Source organism: Trichechus manatus, unplaced genomic scaffold (assembly GCF_000243295.1).
Source record: "Trichechus manatus latirostris isolate Lorelei unplaced genomic scaffold, TriManLat1.0 scaffold00089, whole genome shotgun sequence".
Taxonomy (NCBI): domain Eukaryota; kingdom Metazoa; phylum Chordata; class Mammalia; order Sirenia; family Trichechidae; genus Trichechus; species Trichechus manatus.
The window spans coordinates 2277283-2298062 of record NW_004444025.1 but is presented as its reverse complement, the minus strand read 5'-3'; the positions used below and the strand labels follow the sequence as shown (position 1 = coordinate 2298062).

The following is a 20780-nucleotide window of genomic DNA, read 5'->3' as shown; positions in this document are numbered from 1 at the left end:
AATAGTGTGTCTCACCGGGTCTCTTCAGCCACCAATATGGTTACTTATAACATGGGAGGTTCAAATGCCATTATTCTGAATTCCCATGTGGACAATTTGAAAATACTTTATCCATCAAGGAGTAATTACGGGATCTGGAAATAAGCACAATTTTATTTCAGCTTAACTTTCTGAGAAAAAAAGAAAATCCTGAGCTCACGAAATCTATGCAAAATGGATACTGATGATCCCAGCTTCTCAGAACAACGGGCAAACAAGTTGTTGGGCAGTTTTTTTGTTTTTGTTTTTAATCAAATCCATGTGCTGAATGTATGTGTTCTTTCTGTGAAAATTAATGGAGATATACATATCATATATTTAGTGTTTGTACATTTTTCTGCATCTTATTTCAGTAAAATTTCTATTAACAAATAAATCTACTCACAAACATTGAGACTAAGAACTTAAACGCATCACCTAACCGAAACTAACCACAATCTTTGATCTTTGCAAGGCGTCATCACTGAAGATTGGTTAGAATCAAAGACTCATTTTGTTCAGTGGGCGTATCTGTTTTTTCTCAGTAATCTCCTCATTTTCACCAATGCGTGAACTTCTCAACCACTGACCATTTTCAAAAAGTAAAGTAGCATATGCCTTCACTTTTTAAATCTTCCCCTTCATATAGCCATGAAGGTGTAAGATCCTTTGCTTTTCAAAGCTTTTTCATGCTAGTATACAATTATATACAGTTAGATACTCAGCACAGGAGCATGTCAAATTTAATATTCAGGGAAACCAAGGAAACTTCTTGATAACAGATGAATGGTCTAAATCAGGTAGATAAATAGGTCAAGCACAAGATTCTTCAAACACTAACCTACAACAGTTTCTTTGTATATGTATATGTTTATGTATGCAAATCCTCTTCAAGCCATTCTGTATCTCTGTCCCTTTTCTTCCTTGCCATCATCATTCGAAGAAAACATATAGCACCGAAACCTTCTTAAATCTATTCTTCCTGAACAATTCATGCTGGACACCTAAAGGGATCCCAGTAATGCCCCTATTCTATCGGTCAAAAGAAAATTGTTTCCGTTCTTCCTTCACTCGGGAAACACTAATTTCAAAACGAGTTGACGGTGTTCCAGACTATGATAATCTAGCCAAACTATCGATATACGATTAAGGCTTACTATGGGAAAGCTGGTTGGTAACCAGCTGTTTGTCTAACGTAGAACACTGCAGTTGAGCTTTTCCTGTGGTTATTTTCCTCTAGCTTCCTTACACTGCAGCCAACTGGTGGGTTGAGCCATCTGCAAACCCCCTCCCACAAATTGTTGGCTCTGAAATAAAAAGTGCGAACCTCGCGGCAGGAGAGAACCACCCCAGCGCAGGCGGCAAGAAATGATGGCCGCTGTCGGGAAGAGGGCCGGAAGGTACAGGAGCTGAGGCTGCGCTACCCACGCCGGCGCGGGGGAGGGAGCGCCGGGCACGGGCCGGCTAGCCTCGCCAGTCCACCTGGAGATGCCCAATTGCTGGGGCTCTGTTACTTCTTCTGAAGCCTCGAGAGAGCTTCCCTGTGGGGCGCGCAACACTGCGTGGAGTGATAGGGCTAATATGGAGAACTGCAAAGACCAAAATGGCTGATCAGCGACTGCTCAGGATCCTCAAACGCGGCCGGATCCCACCGCTTTCGGATCGGCTCTTTTTCCTCTTGCTGCCCCGCTGCAGCCCTGCTCCCCCGAGAACAAAGCGCGCCGGCCCGCGAGCTGACCGCGGCGCCCGGGGCGCACGGGCCCTTCCGACGCCGGAGGCTGCAGCCGAGCCGCCGAATGGTCGGCGGCCGCCCCCAGCCCCGAGCCGGGCCGCAGCTGCGTCAGCCTCGCCGCTCGCCGCCTCGGGGCCCTTGGTGGGCGTTATGTAACAGCCCCTGTCCCAACTCCAGAGCCATCTAACAACTTGTCCCGGCAGGGAGGAGACGTGGGGCTCCGAGGGGCCGCAGGATGAGCCCCAGCTGCGGCTGCAGGTCCCAGCCTCGGGGCGCGGGCTGCAGCTGGCCGGGTAGGCGGCCCCTGTGGGACAGCAGGCCAGCGCGCCCTGGGAACGGCGTGTTCTCTGCGGGCAGGGTGCCCACGGGCGTGCAAGGGCTGAGGGAGGGGGCGGCGGGGCTTCTCTTGGAGCACTCACGATGAGCGAGAAGCCTCCTCCCCTCCCGCCCCCACCCTGGCTCCCAAGTGCGCACACTCTTCAGAGCCTCTCGCCCCCACTTCACCCACACAAAGTCAGCGGGGGTCCCCGAGATCGCAGCCACCTTCTCTCTTCTCCGTCACGTGCATGCGCGTGTGCAGTCACTCTCACTCCTACACACACATGCACACGCCACCCCGCGCTCACACTCGCTGGCTTTCCGCGTGCGGCACCGGAAAGGCATGAATATTCATTACTTACAAGCATTGGTGACTGCGAAGCTGTTCGCTACCTCCAAATTGTCGATGTGGGGTGTCAGTCTGAACTCCGAAGTGGAAAACTGAACCATCCCTACCCGAAATGCACTGTATTCCTGATCAGCGCCCCTCGGAAATAGCCCCCCTGTAAAGAACAAGCACCAAGCAAAAGAACAGTGTCAGTGCCCGGGAGGGAAAGGAGTGCCCGACAGCCTGGGAGTCTCTTATTCATGCTAACTGGCCGAATAAACATCGCACTCGGGCAGCGGGGATCGAACTTCCAAATGGTATCCAAGGGGTCAAGACAGTGATGAGAATCTGAGGGGCAAGGCAGGTGGTCAGAGACATTCGCCTTTCCTCATAATCACAGAGCTTTGCATTCAGACCCCTAGAGTATCTGAACAAACGAGAAAATATTGTTAAGGCAGAATTAATCAAATCTAGGGGGTCAGAAATGAGAAGACCTTTTCCTAAGTGTAGGAAAGGCATAGGCTTTTCCCTTTGCTTCATCCTAAGAAAAATCATGTATATTCTAGGCAGTTTAAATCTGGAATGCAGTCAAGGTATGACATAAGTCTACATGACATGAATTAATTTGTCCACTGTGAACAAAGATTACCATCAAATTATGCACAATTCAAAAGCATAGCACAAAGGATACCTACCTATCTGTATGCTGTTAGAAGTGACACCAAAAATCAGTCCCCAAAAAACAGGAGAAAGGAGGACAGTAATATGCATAATCTTTTGCATTTCCAAGAAAAGTAGAGCATCCACAAAATACCCTTGTTTCCTTTTTCCTCCTCTTCCTTCTTCAGCCGTTTTCCTCAGCAAATTAGATCCTCTGCATTTTGAGAGAACAATTTAGCACCAAGCTGCTAAAAACCTGGAGTGCAAGCAGAAAAAGCCTTATTTCCCAGGTCCTGCTGGTGGCTGCTGCCCTGCGCCCTGTCCCCGCTCCCGAAGTCCGGAGGACTGGCTGGATGCAGTTTTCAGCCGTGTGGCCGCTGTGGTCCCAGTGTCTCGGAATATTCAGCACCCTCCCATGCACTCACACACACTCACCCTCTCTCGCAGTCTCTTCCCCTCTCCTCTCTCTCTCTCATACACGCGCGCGCGCGCGCGCACACACACTCACACGCACACACAGAGGCAAGTCACAGAGAGGGGCAGGCAGTCCCCGGCGCGCGTGCGCGACTCGCGGCTGGCGGCGGGCTCGCGCGCTCACCCCTCCCCCGGCCCGTGGCCGGCTCCCCGCACCGCTCTGGCTGCGGGGCGCGCGCGTCTCGGAACCCGCAGCCGCTGTCCCCGTAAGAAACGGTCGGTCTCGGGAGCCGCCACGCCCACCGACCCCCTCTGCCTTTCAGCACCGAGGACAGCGCCTCGCTCCTCTAAGGCGCTACTTTTGTACCGCTGCTGCTCCTGCCTCCAGATGCTCAGGCCCTGAACCAAATGCAGCAAAGCTGAATTCCGGCTGCTGTGCAAGAGAAGCCGAATTGCTAAACGTTTGGCGTGGACTGTTCTCTCCCCAGGCCCTGCTGTATTAAGAGTAATTTTGATTTTCATGTTCTAGAAAACACACCTAGGAATCCACCTAGAGACCTTGCCATCCACCTCACCTGACTCAGCCAAAAAGCAGACAAGCAAACAACATACCAATCGAAGAAGTGTTCCAAAATTGTGAACTTTAGCTTCATGTGATAGATCCAGGATCCGAGGAAAACCCAACACTCTCTGTAAGGTTCAAGCCTGATAGGAGAAGATGAAGATTGCATTGTTAAAGTGCTTTGAGTGGAAGTCGCATCTTTAGAATGTATTCCATGCCGGCTGGCTGTCATGCAGACTCGCTGCCACAATGCGTGCGGGTCTCTCTCAGCCCTCACTGCAGACTCCCTCCCGCTGTAGAGACTTGGCTCCTGAGAAGCCTTTCTTTATACAGATTGAAAGCCAGAGACTCCGATTCAAGGAAAGGCTAATAGAGAGAAGAGATTGGGAGGAGCAAAGATACAAAGGCCGCAGAGCTGCAAAGTCTTTCCCAGAGATTTCATTAGAAACTGAATACCCTGTCGTCTTTGGGCTACAAGTTTTGAAATATCACTATGCCAAGAAAGCAAGCTACCTCACCATGTGGAAACCGTGAGCTTGACACCACTGGGAAAGAAAGATGAGGTTAGGGATGAAAAGTCTGTGGGAAGGGAGTTGGTGGGGAGGATTGAAGATTAGACTTCCTCCTGTGGAATCTATGCACTTCACACCGCTCGCCAAGCCCATCGCTGGGAACCTATTCTGGCAAATCCTTCAGCTGCCTCAGAAATTCCTCACCGAGTTTTATGACTTTTGTGATTTAAACAATGAGCTAAAAGAGGATTGAGTGCAAAGGACTGTTTCCAGGACGCAGGAGTTTGGAGTCCACAATATTAAGGGAAGAATCCGCTAGTACTCCAGAATGCCATGAGAGTAGGTCCGCCACACTGCCTTTCTGTGCACTTGTCACGTTCATGTCACCCCGCAGTCCTCTTGTTGCCTGAATTATCTTCTCCTTGTCCCTGAATCACCCTGGGCCTCAATCTCCACATTTCAAAATTGAGAAGGATGAGGAAGATGTCCTCAATGACTCACAAATACTCTAATTATGTGTTTTCAGACATGGCCTTTCCCTTTTTTGACTGTTGACATATATTCCTAAATTAAGTGAGAATACCTGTAATCTAAGCTAATATGCTACAGATAAAACAACACCTCCTAATTTTATCACCAAGAGTTCGTTTTAGTCTGTTAATAAATACTGCTCACTACATATAAAAGAGGTCCTCCCAATCAAAATACATTTAGCCTTCTAAAAAATAAGAATAAAAATAAAAGAGGCATAAATGAATACGTATATTCAAATTTTCAACATAAAGACTAATTAAATATATCCTATCTATGTAATCACTATTTGTGATATAAGGCACAAAAATTGATTTGAAAATATGTCTTTTTTGAAATAAAAATTTAAATTGAAAAAGAATAACAGCTCACAACAAAATAAAATTTTTTTTAAAAAAACCTCTTCAGTCATTCGTTTTATCCATCCAATTTTTCCACAATGAAAATTTCTATTTTATACAAAGTAACTTGGAATGAAGAAAAGAGAGAGAAGGAGCGAGAGAGAAAGAGAGAGGAGCTTGAATATAAAGAATTAGTGAGTGTGGGTCAAGGTAAAGTGAATTTAAAAATACAAAGGTGATTCTAAAAACTATTATTATCTTAACTGATTTTAAAGTCAAAGATAGAGATGAATTCAAAATTGACTTAGCTACATTCTATGAAAACAAACGATATAAAATAAGAATTTGCTGAATCATTGAGAATTTTCCCCTACTAAACGATATTTAAGAACGCAGGGAAAATGTTACTGTCTAGTGACCAATTTTATTGTATAAGATGGAAATCAAAATTGTAGCAGACACTACTTGCGGTTCATTTGATACTCTAGTAATTGTTTTTCACGAACTAGTTGTGTGTGTACCTTTTACACACCTGAATACTTACCGCCTGCAATAATAACATCTTTGTATTAATGTTATCATCCATACAACTTTTCAAATTCAATATAATGTTTAAATAGCATGTATTTCTCAAGCATAGAAAACTGTCAATTTGTGTGTAATAAATTTAAATTAGCTAAAGTAAATGGGTTATACAAATAAATGGAATAGTCCTGGAATTTATTTTTGTGTGTGTCCATAACTCTGTTTTTAACACTTTGAAACCTTCTGTTCAAGAATATATATATATATGTGTGTGTGTGTGTGTATGTATCTATACATGTATATGTGTACATATATACATATATGTTGATATATTGATCAGTAATAAAGTCAGTTTTGATAATTCAAAACTCCTAGGACTACAGTTGAGGAGAGTAGCGTACTCCAACAACAGAATTTACTGTTTTCTGCCCTCTGCTGTTCAATGTTGGCAATTATCTAAAACATCAGTACTGTTTCTGAAACAAGGTTGATAAATTACAGTTAAAAATAGAAGGAATAAAATAACATCATCTCCCTCGTTATTTGTTTGGTTAGTTGATTGTTGCTTTGTTGTGCGTGTATGTGTGTTTAAATAATGAAGATAATTTTTAACATTAAGGCTAGAAATAAGTATTTTATGTAAAAAAAGATCATTTCCCCTTTAATTCATCTTTGTTTTAATTTAGCAAAAAATTAACTTATTTGTAAATCTGCTTTGAAATGTTTAAGAATTTTTAAATATGGCTACCCATTGTGCAGAGATTTAAGTTGTGTTCCAGTACAAAAAAGCTTTTCATAAAGTCACTGCAGGGATTAGGGGGTGAGATAATTTTGAAATGACTTGAGGACAAACTTCTAGTTGACTTGAGTATCAAAATTGTATCCTAAAAGTCAGTGTCATTGTTCCTAACAATGGAGTCTGACCAAAGTGGAGGTCACCTCCCTCTACCTACCCACCGCCCTCACCTGTGGAAATGCAGGACACCTGAGAGGCTTGGATGCAACACAGCATTAAAGAGAAAGGAACATCCATGCTACTTTCATCAGAAGTCGGCAAAGGTAGCAATTCCTGCAGTGAGAGCTCAAGTTCCACACCTGAGACTCTGTTGGCTGGGACAGAGCAGAAGAAAAAAAAGAGGGAAACATGGGGATTTACTTACTCAGGGCTATTAGAAAGGAACATTCATTCTCGAGAGTTTTAGTTCTTTAATTGAGATAAAAATATAGTGTTAACAAACAGAGTTATTCAGACTGGGACAATATTGATTACACTTTTCTTTTTGAGGTAGCAAAATTTTAAATCTTTGATTCAATAAAATCAATTATATGATCATAAAACAGATGTAAAAAGCTAGGTCTTTATAACTTTTTTAAGAATTTAAAAGAAAATCCATAAATGGAAAAAAAAAATACTTAGCGTGTTCGTTTTAGTTTGTTTAGAGGCTTTGCTTATATGGTGTGGATTTTAATTAAAATTTCCCCTATTAATAGCAATCCTGTACCAATAAATATTTACTAGAACACGTAACCTTTCATTTATCATTTCATTCAACAAACATTTGTTAAGGGACTACTATATTCTAGGGACTACTGTGCTTTACGCAGTGGATACAAAGATGTACACAACAGACGCCTTCCTCAAGAAGGTCCCAGACTTCAAGTAAGCAAGTGACTACACTACAGATAAGGGCAGCAAAGAAAACAACGTGATAAGGGCAATGAAAAATCTATTGTGTACAATATATGTTAGAGCTCAGGGAAAAGGAGGGCCAGCAAAAGTTGGTACCTGAGTTGGGTCTTAAATGACAAGTAGGGGTTAGTTAGCCAGGTGAAGAGATGGGATCTCGTGAAGGACAACACTTCATGGAAATATAGTGACACCAGTAGAGGCGTACGTGTGGTCCTGGACTTGTAAGTGGTTCAGGTTTCTAGAGTAGAAAGTGTGACGCAAGGAGTAGCAGGAATAAGTCAGACCATGATAAAAATGTGGACTTTATCCTACGGGAAAAGGGAAACATTTGAAGGTATTAAGTAGAGAAGTGAGTTGATAAGATTTGCATTTTAAATAGAAGATTTTGGAGGTTGTGTGGAGAATCTATTTAAGAGGAAAAGTATGGAAAGTAAGGAAACTAGATAAGGGGCTGTATTCCTGTGTAGGGTGATGAGAGCCTGGACTAAGGAAGTCATAGTGAGAATAAGGGAAAAAAAATGTTGGTTTCAGGAAATATTTAGGATAGAAATTTAAAAGAACTTGTTAGTCAGTTTGTATATGACAATGGCAAAGAAGAGCGAGAAACAAAGTAGAGTCCCAGGGTATTATGCTGAGCGCCCAGGACAATGTCAGTCTCACCGAGACATGTGGAAAACCCAGCAACGTAAATGTAGGGGGCAAGCTGATGTGTTCCATTTTCAGCATGTTGAGTTTACAGGGTCTGTGAGACACATCCGGCTGAAATGTTGTGTTACAACTTCAGACTGAGTTCAAAGCTCAAGGGAGAGGCTTCATTTAGAAGTTAATTTTGAGAATCATCAGCCAGTCTTGTTTCATACAGTAGTTATTCGTTCTTGAAAAAGTCAGTTAAAGAAAAGAACCAAAAAAAAAAAAAAAAAGGAAGAAGAGAAACATGCATACCTTAAAAATTCTACTTTAACATAATACTTATAGATGTACAATCTTTTTCCAGTGTTTTCAAGTGGGACCAAGGCCATTACCTTGAGTATGAGTCTACTGAATAGTTTCCCATTTCAATTTCTTTAAAGTGGAACTGGAACTTAAGAATACTTATGAAGCAATCTGAATATTAAATATTTTTCAATCTTTATGTTTTAAGTATTTTTCAATGGTTTTGCACACACTTAACTAAAAAGAAAACTATCTACTTCCATGATTGATCTCTTCCAGAACATTCAATATAGTTTTCAACAATTCTCTTTTCACATATTATCAATTTACACAGTATTTTAATTAAATCACATAATCACAATATCAAATTGAAAAGTTAAGAAATTTTTTTTAATAAATATACTCGACTTTCATTCACTAGGTGAGAGCAGAATTTGGAAGGGCAGGCTCCTACTCAAAAGTATTCAGCAAACTTCCACTAGTGTTTTTCATATAATGTGATAGGAAAAAAATGGGAGAAAATTAAAAAATAAATAAATAGCACAAAGGATAGTTGCTACAGTCTCTACTTCTGTAGATGGTCACAAGACTTATGTTAGAAATCACAACCACCCTCTTCAAACACTCCACATCACTTTAGTCACCAGCTCAGTTAAATAGGGTTGTTCATTTGGAGGTGTGACCCAAACCTTCATCCCTGTAGGATCCAAGTCCTTGATGTTATTGTCTTTATGGGTTACTATAGTTTTCTCTAGTACAAGGCCAGGGGCCAAATGTGGAACAGATCATCAATTGCTCATATGCAAGTTCAAGATGAAGCTGAAGAAAATTAGAACAAGTCCATGAAACCCAAAGTACGACTTTGAGTATATCCCACCTGATTTTAGAGACCATCTTAAGAATCGATTTGATGTATTGAACACTAATGACTGAAGAACAGATGAGTTGTGGAATGACATCAAGGACATCATACAGGAAGAAATCAAGAGATCATTGAAAAGATAGGAAGGAAAGAAAAGGCCAAAACAGATGTCAGAAGAGACTCTGAAACTTGCTCTTGAACAAAAAGTAACTAAAGCAAATGGAAGGAACAATAAAGTAAAAAAGCTGAACAGAAAATTTCAAAGGACAGCCCAAGAAGACAAAGCAAAGTATTATAATGAAATGTGCAAAGACCTGGAGTTAGAAGACCAAAGGGAAGAACATGTTTGGCATTTCTCAAGCTGAAAGAACTGAAGAAAAAATTAAGTCCTTGAGTTGTGATACTGAAGGATTCTATGGGGAAAGTATTAAATAATGCATAAAGCATCAAAAGAGAAGCAAGAAGATAGAAGGAATATCCAGAGTCACTATATCAAAAAGAATTGGTCAACATTCAATCATTTCAGGAAGTAACATATGATCAAGAACCAATGGTAGTGAAGGAAGAAATCCAAGCTGCAATGAAGGCACTGGTGATAAACAAGGCTCCAGGAATTGACAGAATACCAACTGAGATGCTTCAACAAATGGATGCAGCTCTGGAGGTGCTCACTGGTCTATGCCAAGAAATTGTGGAGACAGCTACCTGGCCAACTGGCTGGAAGAGATGTATAATTATGCCGTTTCCAAAGAAAGGTGATCAAACAGAGTGGAAATTATAGAACAATATCATTATATCACACATGAATAAAATTTTGCTGAAGATCATTCAAAAGCCGTTGCAGCAGTACATCCACAAAGAACTGTCAGAAATTCAAGCCAGATTCAGAAGAGGATATGGAATGAGGGATATCGTGGCTGATGTCAGATGGATCTTGACTGAAAGCCAAGAACACCAGAAAGATGTTTAGCTGTGTTTTATTGACAATGCAAAGGCATTCGACTGTGTGGATCATAATAAATTATGGATAACATTGCAAAGAATGGGAATTCCAGAACACTCAACTGTGCTCAGGAGGAAGCTGTACATAGATCAAGAGGCAGTCATTCGAACAAAACAGGAGATACTGCATAGTTTAAAATCAGGAAAGGTGTGTGTCAAGGTTGTATCCTTTCACCATACTTATTCAATCTGTATAATTGCATATGGGCTCATCGATAAAACAGTAGTGTGATGGGGCTAAAAATTTAACTGTCATCCGCAGGATTGGTCATCTTGCCCACATGATTATTGAGAATCTCTTCCACCATGTATGCTCTCTGATTGACGTACTCTATTCCCATCCACATACCTCTCCCTCAGATCTTCTTGTTCCAGTTTGGTTCCTTTCAATCTTTGGCAGCTGGAAAGCCCATTAACTATTAACCGTAAGTTATTATAATTATGGATTTCAGGCCATCTCTCATTTCATATGAAGTTGAAAAACATGATGTACCACTTAAAGTATTTCCCATTAGGTTTACCAACGTCTTTCAGGGCCACCTTTGCTTGAGGTTTTGTGCAGAAGCCAGCCACTTCCAGCTGGTGCTCTCATAACATGTATATCCATCTTTAATCCAGGCTGGAACCTTTTTCCTCCTGAATTAACAAGGACTTGCCCAATAGGTGTGGGTAGCAAATCTGTGGGAGTTTGAGCTATTTGCTCATGCAATTTATTAATAACTTCTAGACATGAGAAGACCCAATCTCGTATATACCATTTTTCTTTTATTATGGTATGCTATTGCACATGTCCAATTTTATGAATCAGTGGGTCAGATAATGCCTGTGTATTCAGAATTGGAATATCAAGTTTTAGAACCATGTGGTGTCTTATGGTCAGAAACTCAGCATGTATCAGGGTCCAGTGGCAAGCCAGAATCTGCTTTTGAAATGGAAAAGAGCTGTCAGCGCAGGGGAACATAGTCTTACTTCAAATCCTACTGTGCTGTGATTCTCTTATTGGAGCTTTCCAAGGCCTCTGTATAGCATCTCTGTCTTCACCAAACACTTTCAATGTCATTGGGTTTACTTAGTCTCAAATCTCAAGTAACAGCATGCATGAACCTACTGCTGATCATTTTTTCCCTCTGTGTCCAACTGACAGGCTTACAGACAGATTAATACTAATAAATGAGTCAGAGAAGCGTACTCAAATGTGGTAGATATTGCCTGCAAAATCCAAAAAGTCCTACCAAGTATTGTGCTTCTTTCTTTGTGGTCGGTAATATAAGGTACAACTAGCCTCAGATCACTGAAACCAAGGGGTTTACCTCTCACCCTCTGTCACGTGTGTTTTTTTATAAGGCATCAAATGGGATTGCTACTTCCTGATCATCAGATTCAAGTGTATCAGTTTAGATTTCTATAGAATATCCGGTATAGAGACTATCCCCTCCAGAGCAATTATTGTAGTGCTCTTGAAGATATGTTGGCATATAACTCGTATAACTCTTATTATGGACTTGGAGACAAAGTTGGGATGGAGAAGACTTAGCTTCAGTTTGGGGGCAACTGTTCCAGGTGTGGTCATTCATTTATTTATTTTTCAGATTTGGGATGATTCCCCCAGAGATTTGAAATATTTGCCTCTGCTTGCAGAGTGAGTTTTGGGGAATTTCAAGTTTCAAAGCTCTCGTCCTCATCCAAGTCTATCCAAATGTCCTAATTCTATAAAAGATTCTACTCCAGCCCCACCAGGACCCTTGTATTAGAGGCCTGGTGGGGCACAGAATTTAATTGGCACCGCAGACTCTGTTAACTTAAAATCAGAAGTTAGGTTTACCTCTAAGCTATAGATGTCATGCAACTACAGGAGAAAAGTTACTCATTCAAAGCTTTGAGGAGGCTTTCTGATTCTCCACGCACACTCTTAATTCTATGCTCACAGGTTTTAAGTTCTCATATTCTCTATGTTTTTTTGTTTGTTTTGTTGTTGTTTGTTTGTTTTCTCTAGATTCCAAAGAAGAAACTGGATCGCTTCAATATTTAAAATCGCTACAGTTGTTATAGCAACTAAGTGCCAAGATTTCCTGATTTCCCTCCAGTTCCATTCCATTCTCTGCCACCGTCAGTGGACACTTTCATAATCGTGGTGTCACCATCTGCCATAGACTGCCCAGGTCCCATATCCCCCTTGCTCCTCAAATACATGAGCAACCAAATTCCTAAATCCAATTGTAAGACTTCTAGGGCCACTTAGAGCCCCAATTACTCTATGTCTGGGTCCCAGATGAAAACAGATGGCACATTCAATTAGGATGATCCAAGGAGATTTTACTTACAAAAGTGTGTGAGTGAGGTGAAACACAAGAGATAGTGTAATAACACAGGGTTATTGGGAGCAAAGATGTTGACTTCCTTAGGCTGAAAGGGATGAGAAAGGCAACAGTTACCTGAACCCAGAAGGAAGGAGTCTCTACATAGAGGAGGCCATCTTGAAAGACACAGTAATCTTTGGTTGAAGGACACAGATCACCTAAGGTGATCTATCAGGAAGGAAGCTAGAGGGAATAAATATCCCTACTTCACTCTGTTTTCTTCTTCCTAACTAGGCTTCGTATTGGTTAAAGTCAACTGAACGTCAGAGTGAAGGAATCCCATTTATGTAATCTGTACAGGTCAGCTTCCTGGGGCAGAAAGCAAGGTAGAGAAGGATAGATAGTGGATTTCAAAAAGAAATGGAATATACCGGTCAAGATGGTAATTCTTTCTTAAGCTTAAGATAAGATTCAGACAAATGTTAGAATATAAGATGAACTGCTAGGAAAGACATCAAAAGTTGAATTGAATAACAGATACAGGATGGGGAAGAGGTTGTTTTTCATTATCAGTGGTGGGTTGGTAGATTGCTTGTTCTGTCTTGCAAAAGTACCTGGAAGAAAGCAAGAGAAGGGAAGGACAGTATGGTGTCTGACTCAGGTTCATATCTACTGATTGAACATTTGGGGAGAAGAAGATGATAAAGAAAATGATTTCACAAGGGTCTCTGGCAGATGCTTGGACACAATCCCAATTTGGATCCTCACTCCCAAATCTGTTTTGATCATAATATGACTACGTCACGATGAAGATCCAAGGAATTCTATGCTACTTTGACATTTTGCCGCTATAGAAACACTTTATAGAGTACAAAGATATTCTCACAGATGGCACCTGTATCAGGAGGCAGGGAAGATATGGCCCTAACATGACTTAATAAAAATGAGATATTGATGAGGGCACCAAAACAGAAAAGCCATGGAAGTCTATTTGTGAACACGTGGGAGACAACTCCAGAGACTCTCATGAGTGTGAGGAAGAATGTATTGGGGCTAAGATGCTGTATTCTGCAGGAGGGACCAAGAGCCAGTGAAATTTTGAATATTATCGTTAAAAAGTACCCTTGAATCCACAGTCTGAGGAGAACTGGAGGAACTCAGTTTGCACTGCTGAGGTCAGTCGTTAGAGGATCTAGCTGCCTTTCCTATAGACCAAAGCTAGAAATGTGTCTGGCCTTCTCAATTGACTTTTTATGATATAACTTTATTAAGAACACAGTCCTAGTTTAGTAGCTAGATATACCAAGGATTTGCCTTGTTTTCAGCAAAGCCAATGAAGAACCATAAAAATTTACCCTCTAGTATTTTTTTTGTGGAATATAACAGAGATAATTCAAGTGGAGCTTTCTGTTTGTTTGTTTTTTGTCAAGGACAATTATCTTTAAGGCATACTAAAATCGCCAACCCACAGCAAATACAGGTATGTCTCGCTTATGGGCCTGGTTATGTTCTGTAAAGTAGGACGTTATGTGATTTTGACATTGTGTGAACACCATATTACATACAGAAGAGACGTGAGCTGGATGATCACCTGGATGTCAGGCCGGGACTCACTTTGCCAACACCTACCTAGGAACTGCGCAAAAACTTTGGCTCTGCTGCCTGTCCTGCGTGATCGACATCTGATCTCTAAGAGCCGGCCCAGCCCCTACAGCCCACTGGGGCACCCACTTGCCGTCCAGCTGGCCACCTCCTGGCCCCGCCAGGGCACCTGTTCCCTTCCTTCCTCCCAGCCTGCCTTCCCCATCTCACCTAATGGGTTTTAAACTCTTCCAGCCCTATGAACCCCAGCCCAAACCACTCGGTGGACACCGCTGTGGGAGAAACCACAGCTTCTGGCCCAGGCATCACTCACAGGGTGCCCAGGCCGAGTGGGTCAGCGGCTTTGGTGGGGCACGCCCCTGGGAGGCTCCAGGGGGGTCTATGCCATCCCTGCCTGAGGCGAACTCGGTGGGACAGGCAGCCAGAGATGGGCACCGGGACCTCCTCTCCCTGCCCCCCAGGGCAGGGACAGACTGGGACCCAGAGAGCTAGTGAGAGACAGATCGGATCTCCCTACTTATCAAAGTATGTCCACCACTTCCTCTTTTCAGATCTAGATAACCTTATGCCACCACAGATAAATATGCAGTCTGACGTTGCCCAGACCAACGGTAAGAGGCACATTCCTGCAGTACTGTTAACTGACTCAATGGCCTAAGTTTCAGAAAGAAATGTTCCTTGTAAAATAATAAGTGAATGCAATACTTGGAGTGAATATATTTATTCATTCATTCATTTATTACTGGTTCTGTTTCTTTAGAGAACCCTAAGACACTTCACTTTAAAAGCTATTTATTGAGACCCACACCTAACACCAGACACAAAAACTAACTCAAAATGGATCAAAATGTTAAACCTAAAACTGTAAAGGTCCTGGAAGAAAACATACGGGACCTAATCTTTTGTAAAATTAGGATAACCAACATAACAGCAAGGGTATGAAAAAGCAGAAGACAAATTAGATAAATGGGGCCTCATAAAAATTAAAACTTTATGCTTATCCAAAGAATTTATCATAAGAGTCAAAAGAGAACCTACAGACTTGGAAATAAACCTTCAGAACTGACATATCTGATAAGGATCTAATCTCTGAAATTTATAGGAAACTTCAACAACTCAACAACAAAAAGACAAACAACCCAATTACCAAATGAGTAAAGGACATGAACACAAACGTCACCAAACAGGACATTCAAGAGGCCAACAAACACTTGAAAAGATGCTCACAATCATTTAACGATTCCAAAACAAAACCTATTGCTGTCTAGTCAAATTTTGACTTATAGTGACCCTATAGACAGAGTACAGCTGTCCCATAGGGTTTCCAAGGCTGTAAATCTTTATTGAAACAGACTGCTGCATCTTTCTCCTACTGAGAGGCTGATCGATTTGAAGTACAAACCTTTTGGTTCGCAGCCAAACACTTAACCGCTGCACCACCAAGGCTCCTTCGTTAGCCATGAGAAAAACGCAAATCAAAACTGCAACGAGGTACCATCTCACCTCGGCTAAAATGACTCTGTCAGAAGAACAGAAAACAACATGTGCTAGCGAGGATGTGGAGAGATTGGAACCCTTATCCTTTGTTGGTGGGACTGTGAAATGGTACAGCACCTATGGAAAATGACATGGCACTTCCTCAAAAAACTAGAAATAGAACTTACCCTATGATCTAGCAATCCCACTCCTAGATATATCCTAGAGACCTAACAGAAGTGACATGAACAGACATATACACACCTATGTTCATTGTAGCATTATTCACAATAGCAAAAAAAATGGAAACAACGTTAACTGCCCATCAACAGATGAATGGATAAGCAAAATGTGGTGTATATATGCAATGGTATACTATGCAACCATAAATAACAATAATGAGTCCATGAAACACATTATAACATGGATGGACCTGGAGGATGTAATGCTAAATGAAATAGGACAATCACATAAGGACAAATAGTGTATGATCCCTCTTTTATAAGAAGACAAGAATAGATATATATATAGAGACCCGTGCTCATTAGTGGTTACCAAGGAGGGGTCAGGGGAAGGTGGAACCGAATTCCAGATCACAGATGCTTGTTATTTTTGGTGATGGGAAAAGTGGCACCAAATGTGGGTGCAGTAAGCACAGCTTGACCAAAGTAGATGATATCATTGAGAAGTGCTCAAGAGTAAAGAATGCTCATACTAAACAATCCAACTTATATGATACGGCAGCAACCCCGACAAAGGCCAAAAAAAGAGTGTATTGTCATATATGTGTATTGGATAGAGGTATATGGGTAGGTATAGGTTTATAGGTATGTGTGCACAGATAGATCTATATACATATGTGTAAGTACAGGTATGAGTGTGCAGGCACGTATATTCATAGAAGACACAACTAAAGACACTCCTCAGAGATAACCAAACACCTTACGAGATTGGTTTTCTAGGCTTGAAGCCTTAGGACATCAGTCAATTGGCATAATATAGTTCACAAAGTTCTTGTTCTACATCCTATTGCAGTGAGTAGTGTTTGGGATCTTAAAAGCTTGTGAGTGGCCATCTAAGATACAACCATTGGTCTCTATTCGTCAGGAGCAAAAGAGTAAGAAGGAAAACAAAATCTCAGAGAAGAAAGAAGTCTACAAGGCTAAAAGCCTATATAAGCCATGGCCTTATCTACCTTGAGACCAGAATAACTAGATGGTGCCTGGCTACCAACCGTTCTAACCAGGATCACAGTAGATGGTCCTGGAGAGAATGGGAGAAAAATGTAGAGCAAAACTCAAATTCTTAAAAAATAAGACCAGACTAACTGGACCATTTGAGACCAGAGGATTCCCTGAGACTATCACCCTGAGATATTCTTTAAAACTTGAACTGAAACTATCCTGAGATGACCTTTCAGCAAAACAACAAAATGGCATACAAAATAAAGTATATTACACATAAGTACAGTGCTGTACTAAAAAAATCTATATGATCTATATGAGCTCAAAATACCAACATTTACTGTAAAGCAAAGATGAGATGATGGGGAGCAGGGAAAATAGAATCTTGGAAACTGAAGAACCAGAACACAGTGAAAGAGAATGTTAGCACGTTGTGAAAAGTGTAACGTGACTGAACGATTTTTACAGAAATTGTCTAATGGAAATCTAATTTATTATGCAAACTTCCACCAAAAACACAATAAAGTATTATTTAAAAAAAAAAAAAAAGCTATTTCTTGAACACTGCGTAGACTGCGGTAACGCTGTAAACTCCCTGGAATAACATCACTTGCTGCAGCATATACAACCTAAGAGAATTTCGACATGATGAAAGTAGTATTAGGCTCAAATAAATCCTAATTTTTTAAAGTCTTATAGCATCATAAAAATTTTTGTGTATGAGAATACTAATGAGTTACATAAGCTAATTTTTAGCCCACAAACATTATTCAGCATTCTCCTTTTGGCATCAATAATTAAGTTTTTATGTGACTGTGCTAAATAAAATGCATAAAGTTTGGACAGATATTTTTTAAAAATTAAAGTAACCCAAATTTTTCTTATTACATAAAAGACAGCAAGGCTTTTATTTTTCTTTTTGTCCTGTTATTTTTGTGTTCGATTGATTATTTCGTTTCCAACATTAAAATAGCAGTGTACTGACTGGTATACCACCAGTAACAGATGTTTGCCACCCTGTGTTATATATCATTAGAAGTGAGGATGGAGAGACTTCTTCTCATGTACTTCGGACATGTTTTCAGGAGGGACCAGTCCCTGGAGAAGGACATCCTGCTTTGTAATTAGAGGGTCAGCGAGAAAGAGAAACAGCCTCTATGCGATGGGTTGACACAGTGGCTGCAACAGTAGGCTCAAGCATAACAACAATGTGAGAATGGTGCAGGGCTGGGCGGTGTCTCGTTCTGTTGCCCATAGCGTCGCTAGGAGTGGGAACCAGATCGACGGCACCTACCAACCGCAACATGTTATATATGGACGAATTCATTAAAATTGTGACAACAAAAGAAAAAAAATTCGGATGGTAACATTAAAGCAAAAATTCTAGTAGTACGTTGCACTACATCCACGGATCAAAGCTACTTACTGAAATAAGAAAAAGAAACCTCAAATAAATCTTACCAACCACCTAAAGTTTTGAAAAGTTAATTATAAATTTACACAATCTTAAAATTCATTATTAATTTTAGAAAAATTCCGCTGTCAGACTATACACAAGGGCTTAATTCAGATGTGCCGTTAACATTCCTTTCCTCTGAATGCATTGTAGAGAATTTCTTAGTGACAAGAAGTGCTGGTACTGTTTGAGGCAAGATAGTCTTAGAGATAAATAATTTATGTTTTGTTCTTCCTCTTACAGAAGAATCTTAAAGATGAGAAATATTTTCCTTCTCCCACTCACTCCTTTGGAAATGTTCTGCTGGGCTTTGTGTCCTAGATGCAGAAGGATTTCTTGCTCTAGGGTTAGATATAAGATGCTTTGGATTAAACTACATAAATATACGGGTGTGGTTCTGGAATCAATAGCATACTAACACTGGAAAGGCCTGAGCTTGTAAAAAGTTTCTTTGAGGTTAAGGATAGAGATGAGTATTTTGGTTTTTTTTTTGGCTTTAGTTTTGATTTTTTGACTGAGGGTGGGGGTGTGGGGTTCTTCAAAAGACATGGAAAAATGTGGAAGGATTTGAGAGCCAATAAAACCTATAATGAGGCAGCATATGGAGACTTGTAGAGACGTAGAATCCCTAACAGCTGTGACCTTGGTATTTGGGCAGAGGAATCTGTGCTCAGGCTTGGCATGAAAGGTTAGAGCCACTCACATCTGAACGATACCATGGCTCAGGAAATGAGTGTCTTGGCAACAACCCGATGAACTGCAGATTAGAGTTCTTTCTCCCATTTCCTAGGCATTATGAAACTCTTCAGTTTGATATGTGGCCTAAGGACAGGAAGCGTTCCTCAAAATATGACAAAACTGAATTTCTCACTGCAGTGTCCAGTGAGGAAGAGTGAGACGTTAAGGATTAAACACAGTGAATCCTCTGATACATTCAGTCTTCCTGAGCCAAAGATTCCAATGCAAGTGATTTATTAAGCATGCTGTGTTAGTTTCCTAGGAGTGCCATAATAAAGTACCACACAGTGGGTTTCTTATAAGAACAGAATCGTATTGTCTCACAGCTCTAGAGGCTAGAAATCCACAATAAGGGTGTCGGTAATGCTGATTCCTTCTGAAGACTCTGAGGAAGAATCTGTTCCATGCCTCTCTCCTAGCTTCTGTGGACAGCCAACAATTCTTGGCATTCCTTGGCATATAAATACATCACTTCAATCCCTACCTCTGTCTTCAGATGACCATCTACCCTGTATGGTTCTCTCTGTGTCTCTCCTCCTCTTTTATAAGGAATCACTCAGATTAGACTAGGAACCATCCTGTTCTAGTGTGGCCTGATGTCAACTGATAACATCTTCAAAGACCTATTTCCAAAAAAAAGACATATTCACAGGTATCAGGGCTAGAACTTCAACATATGTTTTTGGGGGACACAATTCAATCTATAACATACTCCCAGAAGAAACAAGTAAGGAAGTGTGAGAAGCAAGATAGGAAAGGGAAATGAGCCAAGGAAAGATGGAATTTCAGGTGAAGTCTCAGATTCAGCCTGATCCCTTGGGGAGCCCTGGAACATAAATTCACCTTGGAGTAAAGGGTTTGGGCTTCTGCTATCCCATAAAGCCAATCACTGGCTTCAGGCTCCCTGAGTTAGGAGGAAGTGTAAAGGTAAGGCACTTCCAGCTCTCCATACCGTACCAGTGTTGAAGATCCATTCTCTGAAGAAAATCTCAGGAATAATCTTTTAGCAGCAAATCACACAAAAGCTTAAGGATGGACTCAACTGGGAAAAAGATTAAGGGTATCTGTGAAAAGCACAAATAGGAACTACAAACATATTTATCAAAATCATCTATGAATATGAGCAACCAGGAGAGCAACATATGTCAGTGAAGGAAGAGATCAACAATGAAGTAAAACATCTCGATCAAGATGCCAGAGCTCATATGCTGAAGGCTCCCTGCCCAGTTCTCAAAGTACAGTAATCCCAGAGTAGGGATGGTGCTCTGAAAGGCCCAGGTTTGAAACTAGAAGGATATGGAGATGCTGAGTGAAGGAAACCAAGACAGGGATGAAGCTGTACACCAGGAAGTGTCCCTGGATCGATTGTTCTGTGGCCACATTTCCATTATCTTACATGCATTGTGGGGATATATGCCATTTAAACATGGCTGCACTATTGACAACTGCAGCCCCCACAGGCCTCTATGCTGTATACGACATGTTGGAGACTTGTCAGCAATGAGAAGGAGATTAGGCACGACTTGTTTTCCCAAACCTATAGTCCTGTTACTGATTCGCTTGTTTACCTGAATTCCTTCTCCCTTGCCCGAAACTTAT

At 41.2% G+C, this 20780-nt stretch overlaps 1 protein-coding gene across 4 annotated transcripts in view; it reads right to left on the bottom strand.

Moving 5' to 3' along the window:
* GRIA2 (glutamate ionotropic receptor AMPA type subunit 2) overlaps nucleotides 1–3626 on the bottom strand; it is a 186360-nt gene extending 182734 nt beyond the window's left edge. For 2 of the 4 annotated variants that reach the window (XM_004382036.1, XM_004382035.1), the window contains exons 1-2: nucleotides 3092–3626; nucleotides 2431–2571 (exon numbers count right to left, since the gene is read on the bottom strand). In XM_004382036.1, coding sequence (XP_004382093.1) covers nucleotides 2431–2571; nucleotides 3092–3179 — 229 coding nt within the window. In that variant the 5' untranslated portion in view covers nucleotides 3180–3626. The remainder of the gene's footprint in view (nucleotides 1–2430; nucleotides 2572–3091) is intronic. The other 2 variants (XM_004382037.1, XM_004382034.1) reach the window with 2 other exon arrangements.
* Nucleotides 3627–20780: the final 17154 nt, after the last annotated feature.